This window comes from Limulus polyphemus, unplaced genomic scaffold, assembly GCF_000517525.1.
Source record: "Limulus polyphemus unplaced genomic scaffold, Limulus_polyphemus-2.1.2 Scaffold1015, whole genome shotgun sequence".
In the NCBI taxonomy this organism is placed as follows: domain Eukaryota; kingdom Metazoa; phylum Arthropoda; class Merostomata; order Xiphosura; family Limulidae; genus Limulus; species Limulus polyphemus.
In genome coordinates, this window is record NW_013666625.1 from 312,068 (window position 1) to 318,850 (window position 6,783).

General features: G+C 34.2%; 2 protein-coding genes across 2 annotated transcripts in view; both read right to left on the reverse strand.

Moving 5' to 3' along the window:
• Nucleotides 1-1,011: 1,011 nt before the first annotated feature.
• Nucleotides 1,012-2,896, reverse strand: LOC111086317 (myb-like protein X). The gene is made up of 3 exons (XM_022388738.1): nt 1,942-2,896; nt 1,090-1,827; nt 1,012-1,016 (listed from the first exon to the last, which is right to left on the reverse strand). The coding sequence occupies exons 1-3, from the start codon at nt 2,894-2,896 to the stop codon at nt 1,012-1,014; spliced, it is 1,698 nt and encodes a 565-aa protein (XP_022244446.1).
• The window catches only part of LOC106461710 (serine/threonine-protein phosphatase 6 regulatory ankyrin repeat subunit A-like), a 24,591-nt gene continuing 20,700 nt past the window's right edge, over nt 2,893-6,783 (reverse strand). Inside the window, exons 7-9 of the mRNA XM_022388739.1 lie at nt 6,198-6,361; nt 4,110-4,227; nt 2,893-3,032 (exon numbers count right to left, since the gene is read on the reverse strand). Coding sequence (XP_022244447.1) covers nt 2,893-3,032; nt 4,110-4,227; nt 6,198-6,361 — 422 coding nt within the window. The remainder of the gene's footprint in view (nt 3,033-4,109; nt 4,228-6,197; nt 6,362-6,783) is intronic.

Here is a 6,783-nt window from a genome sequence, read left to right on the forward strand (position 1 = left end):
AGTCACGCAATTTGAAAACCACTTTGAAGCAGTGTACAAGTGAATTGATGAGACAATAAGTGCGATCCTGATTACAAGGATGAAGTAATATATCTAACTAATTCAACTTGAACTAGGCTTACTGTATGCCACTTTTAGGAATATTTGCCAATGTAACAACATGCAAAGCAAAACTGTAATCTTTCAAAGCAAACAATCCTCCAACAAAGTTCGCATATAACGTCGAACTGTGATAAAGTAGTAGCGTCGTCGTTGCTAATTTGTTTATTCTCTCTACACTAGTGATACGCCCATTCTTTCTGTAACTTGGTTTGCCATGTCATCGATATGACGCGAGTAAAAAAAAAAGTCACTGATAACGAAAAATTTATAATTAAAATTATATACATGCCATTTTGATGTTTACGTAAACTTCAAAGAGCAATATTTATAAAAGTCATATTAGAGAACTAGCTTGTTTAACCGTAAACAACGAAATTACTTCCACACCATTATTTACTCTTATCAGCAATGAGACGGCAATCACTGCCCAACTACATAAACATTTTACAATTATTGAATGCACATAGAATTCTGGAAAACCGTGTATAAGCAATAAATACGGTTTAATTTACATATATTTCCAAACTAATCTGAGACAAAATCAAGAAAATATATGCATATTTTATCTAATTATGTTTTGTTAACGTATTGAATGTGGCTCACGAGAATTTCTGAGATTGTTTTCACAATAAACCTTAATACTTGCCTAGTTCAAGGAAATATACAGCCAGTCAAAAATCTCTTTAAAAACTTAATTACTCACTTCATAGCGTTTCTTGTATTACTACTTGAATTTTAGTATCAAATGGTGTAAGATCAATAAACAAGTATTATATATAACTTACTTTTTATTATGTAAACCAGGCCGTTTGTTAGCTTGTAGTTTCGGTAGCTCTATAAAAGGAAGGTTAGGTATTGTCCTGGTGTTCAGTCTCGATTTGACATCAGTAACACTCGATTTACAATCAGTTAGCCTGCCAAACAGTGGAACTTTGTCTGTTTTATATCTGCCTACAGAGGGCGTTTTGCCGTCACATTTTCCAATACCTGCAACTTCGAAACTAACGAGTTTTTTCTTCATTCGACATTTGGGATTCATTTCCCCAAGTTCTTCTCCTTCGCTTTCTTTACCTGTCGAGTAAACATTTTGTTTTGAAGAAGGTCGATCACAATTATCGCATGCTGTTGATTGGCGAGGGTCATTAATCTTTTCGTTAGAAGATTGAGTCTTTGAAGAGTGAACCTGTTCAAGCGCATCTTCGGTAAGCAACAAACTGTTTCTCTTTAGTGATTTCAAAGCGCTTCTTGTTTGTTTTGATTTTTGATTTTCTCCTGCACCTATTGACTCTATTTTGTCTTCCAATAATTCATCATCATCAATCATATCCTCTTTATGCTGTATAAGCCTCTTCGATTTCTCGGTTTTTAATTTCACTTTACTACCCTTATCCTCTGTGGTAAACGTATATCCTGATGATGGTTGGTTTTTATTACGTTTGTTGAATTTCTGGGATGTTGGAATATTAAAATTTTCACATTCTGTTATAGTGGAAGTTGTTGGTGAGTTAGTTTCTTTTTTAAGCAATAGAATCTCCGACTTTCCTAGCCCGTGTTTGCAGTCACTTTTTTCTTGGAAAGGATATTTATTATTTTCCTGCATATACGCCTTGGTGACTCTCGACAATACCTCTGTCTCTTCAACTGTCGTAATTTCTTGTAGATCGTTTTTCTTATTCTTCCCTCCCTCATGTGATCTCATCTGAAAATGTGGAACTTTTTCTCCATCTAGTATTTTATTTTGAATATGTTTACTAATTTTTGAAATGTTAGTCTTTTTTATTTCATCTAAACTGTTTTCATTGACACCAGTGTCATTTAATTCATTTCTGTCTTGGCTACTTTGTTTTAGAGAGTCTTTGGTATTATCTTCAAATTGTCCACTATTTCCTTCCACGTTTTTAACCATCTTTTTTTGTTGATTGTCTTGCATGCTATTTTCCTTAGGAATATCAGCTTCGTCATCCTCCTTTTTAGAACCAGTATTTACAGGTAGGCTAAGAGATGATGGCATTTGATTTCTACTTTGTGATTTCCTCTTCTTTTCAGTCACTTTAGTTATTTTGTTGTTCCTTTCATACTTCTTTACCTCTAAACTATCTGGTTTTCCTTGTTTTGCTTCATCGTGGGAATCTTCCTCTATAGAAGCTTCTCTTTCGCGATGTCCTTTAAATATTTCCTTATAACATCTCTCTTCTCTTTTACTGCCTGTTTCTTTTGATCCGCTTTCACTTATGTCTTTGACATCACCATCCTTTCTGTCTTTAATTTCTTGCTGAAAATCCTTATCATTTTGTCTTGTTACACTGCTACCCAAGTGTTTGTCGTCTTGTTCTCTATCTCCCTTCTCTTTGTATTCATTTCTTTTTGTTCTTGAATTTTTTAATGTATCCAGAATAATACTTTCGTTATCCTCGTGCACTCTTATAACGTCAGAATCACTTTCGTCTATGTATGACGGCTTTATCCCTGGCCTTCGTCTTTCTGTTATTTTTCTGTTAAAACCATCTACACCGTCTTCATCTGAAGCTTCGCCGTCTCCATAGTCAACTCTTTGTTTTCCTTCCCTTTTCTTTTTGTTATCACCAGAAGCGGTGACGTAAACATTGGTGATAATAGTTGGTCTCATTCTTTTCTGCTCTTCTCCATCGTTGTTGTCTATATTGTTGTTGGAAGTACTCTCCACACTCTCTTTAAAATAATACTGTTGTTCTCTTTCCTTCGTAGTAGCTACGTTCACTTCTCTTTGGAGTTCCGGTGTGGGTATTTGGACTTGGACATCAGCATCTCGCCTCATGTCAGTCTGCACGGACTCTGATCGTGTCCTTTTCTCATCAAAACTCGATTCCAAACTGATTCCAACTGAAGACAAGTTTCCTTTAGCTGGTGTAATTCGTTGATTCGGAGCTTCTTCCAAGGGCCAAATGAGCGAACTGATGAATAAATCAACAAGTACTATAAATGTGAAAATTAAAGATAGTGAAACTTTGTAATGCTATTTCCCCCATTATATGAGGTAAAAATTCCTAAATAATTTAGTTTTCACAGATCAAAGATTATACACGGTTTATAGATTCAAATAAGTGTATCTTTCCTAAAGAAACGACAACATACATCATTCTTATAACAATTTTGGGCACTTTGTAATTAATCTATTAGCTTAAGATGTTCTACGACACATTATACGTTTTCCCTCAATAATGAAACTTAAGCTGTATGTGCCATAAAACACTGATAATATTCTTGTTTGAATAGAAAACTATCAGTTGGATACTTTCTAAATTACCTAATATTTCTTAGTTTCCTAGCAACGTACTAGCTAGAACTGTTTCACTTATTTTAAACTTCTTAATCTCATGGCAATCTATTAGCATGAACTGTTCTAACTTACCACTTAGTTTTAGTTCAACAGTAGCTTGCTAGTTAGATGTGCTCTAACCTATCTGCCTAGATTTAATTTAGTAGAGGTCTCCTTCCTGGAGTTGTTATAACTTACTCTCTAAGTTCCAGCTCAGTTGTAACATACATGCCATATTTTTGTTAGTTTCTAATTTACAAAGTTTTGAGGAGAGAAGCATCTTACTAACTTTAAATGCTGTAACCTATATGCAAACGTTTCTATTAAAGTGGCATTTTACTATCTCGAGATGTTCTATTTTACCTACAAAGGTTTTAGAAGAGTAGTATATTATCAGCAAGAGATGTTCCAACTTAGCTACAAAGTTTTTAAGGAGAGTAGTACATAACAAACTAGAAATGTTCTAATTTAACTGCAGAAGTTGTTATCAAAATGGTATCTCACTAAATGTTTTAGGAGAGTAGTATCTTACCAGCTAGAGATGTTCTACCTTAACTACAAACTTTCTGTGAGAATAGTATGCCTCAAGCTGAAGATGCCCAAGTCAACTATTTTAACTTTGGGGGTCTTTTATCTTGAAAAATTTTATCTCATATAATAGTACTTTTGAAATCCTAAACACACACATATATATATATTTAAATTTACCTACTAATATCCTTGTTCTCTAGTAGTCTACTGGCTGGTAGTGCTCCGTGTAGATGAAGGTATTTTGCACAACTTTTATTACCTCTCCGCAAGGTTACGTCTAATGGAGTCATTAGCTGACCCTAAAAGGAGGAGCATACATGATCATATAAATAAATAAATACAAACAAACATAATCCATCTTACTCTCAATTGGTGAAGACTCTAAGAGAGGGTCCTGGCATGGCCAGGTGGTAAGGGCGCTCGACTCGCAATCTAAGTGTCGCGGGTTTGAACCCTCGTCCCACCAAACATGCTCGCCCTTTCAGCTGTAGGGGCATTATAATGTGACGGTCAATCCAACTATTCGTTGGTAAAAGAGTAGCCCAAGAGTTAGCGGTGGGTGTTGATGACTAGATGCCTTCCCTCTAGTCTTTCACTGCTAAGTTAGGGACGGCTAGCGAAATTCAAACCAAACCAAGATTCTAAGAGATTCGAAGAATTATTGCATCTTAGTTTTGCTAACGTAAGTTTAGTTTTGCAGTCTTGATGAAGCGTTTTTGAATTTATACCTCCTTAAATTTGAAATTTTAAAACATTTTTTATTTCATTTTTTTCAGTGAATTTTGAATAAACTTCATTTAAATTATATGTCATGATATAAAAGACTGTTTAGTTTAAATGTTATTGATTGATTTGTTTTTGTGAGTGAATATTTTATTATTGTTAAGATTTTGTTATAATAACAGTTAAAAGCACACTATTGTAGGAGGCTTTGTTAATAATTCATTGATGTTGAGACTATTGAACGTCGCGTGCAATATATTGACGTCGAGAATACAGAAGGCGGACAGACGATTAGGTGATAAAGATAGCGTGAGACGAGCGGGAAGCAGCAGAGAGATAATAGCAGAAGAAAGAAAAGTTACAAAACGAAATGATAACTACACTAGAAGTGATAGGCCTAACGATTGACACAGGCCTAACGTTTAATATGTTAGAATAAGACTAAAAGTAGAAAAGAAGATAAGAAAAATAATTTATTCCGTCAAAGCGTGGTTCTAAAGTAATTGAATCAGACTGAGTACACTTTGATTTGTTTGTTTGTTTGGAATTAAGCACAAAGCTACACAATGGGCTATCTGTGCTCTGCTCACCACGGGTATCGAAACTCGGTTTCTAGCGTTGTAAGTCCGCAGACATACCGCTGGGTCACTGGGGGCAAGAGTACACTTTGACAAAAGGAACAGAAGATCTTCAGAAGAAAGAAGGCCAAACGATTGCTTTAACTTCCGCCACAACTGTAAGTGACTCACACACAGAATACTAGTGCGATAGTAATAGAGAAGATAGTTCGGCTTGTCAACTTAAATTCTAAAGTAACTGAATATGCCTAAGTGGACTTTTGACAATAAGAAGAGAACTATATATAAATAGTGTTTATGATATGCCTATAATCTCTATAGTGTGAGAAATTTGTTTTACATACGTTTAAATTGTTCCGAATATATATATATTATTTGAAAGCAAGTAAATTGTGTGCTGTTTATTCATCGTTGATTTATCGCTAGCAAGTCATAGACACTTACTGTAGAAGAATCCTAAGCCCAAAAACAACACAGTATATATTTATACTATTAAGAAGTATAACTAAAAACCTTTTTATTTTGACACTTGACGAAAAAAAAAGAATTATAGATATTTTAAATTCTGACACGATATGAAAATAAGGTGACCTCTACTATAAAGAAGTTTGTTAATTTACGTTTATTCTAATATAATTTAAGTTATCCACTGTTTTCTTGCAAATATAAGGTTAAACATCTCCAAAATGGAAATAGTGTGGCCGATATATATAATCAATATTTGGTGTTTTACGTTTGCTTTGCAAAATCGAACGTCAACTGTATCTTACTTAAACGTCTAGTAGTAAGTTTATTTTTTCTATTTTGTATCTCAATTAATCAGCATAGAACGCTAACGTCAGTTCAAAAACCAAGGAACTTTATAACCCGAGCATTTTCGAAAAATCTTCCGAATATGCTCGGGTTTCTATCAATAAAACTGAAAAATGTTTATATGCATAAAATAATACCCAAGCGAATAATATTACTTTGTTTGTCCGCAAGACGGCGTTGATGTTGGCTTTGTAGTCCAAAAGAATGTTGCAGATTTCTATGTTGTCAGTGATGGCCGCAATATGAAGTGCTGTTCGGCCATTATGATTTTGAGCATTGACGGCGCTGGGCTTCAAGGAAAGCAACCACAGCACAAGATCTGTTTGTAGAAATAAACCACTAGATTATTCTTCATAAATAAACCACTTGTTGATTCTTAATAACTAAATAAATAAATCACTTCCCAATTTCTAAAGAATAAACCACTAGAATATTCTTCATATATTGTTTGTTTGTTTGTAAATAAGCAAAAAGCTACTATGGGTTATCTGTGCTCTGCCCACCACAGGTATCGAAACCCGGATTTTAGCGTTGTAAGTCCGCAGACGTACCGCTGTGCCACTGGGGGGCATTCTTCATAAATAAACCACTTGTTGAGTCTTAATAAATAAATCATTAAATAAATAAACCACTTGGTGATTCTCAATAAATAAATCATTAAATAAATAAACCACTTGGTGATTCTTAATAAATAAATCATTAAATAGATAAACCACTTGGTGATTCTTAATAAATAAATCA

What these genes read in the sequence shown, in the direction of transcription:
- LOC111086317 (XM_022388738.1), bottom strand. Translation starts at nt 2,896, where the DNA reads ATGAGGCGAGATGCTGATGTCCAAGTCCAAATACCCACACCGGAACTC. An exon ending in CAAAGACTCTCTAAAACAAA is followed by an intron (nt 1,828 to 1,941) that starts GTAGCCAAGACA and finishes ATAAAATACTAG; the next exon opens with ATGGAGAAAAAGTTCCACAT.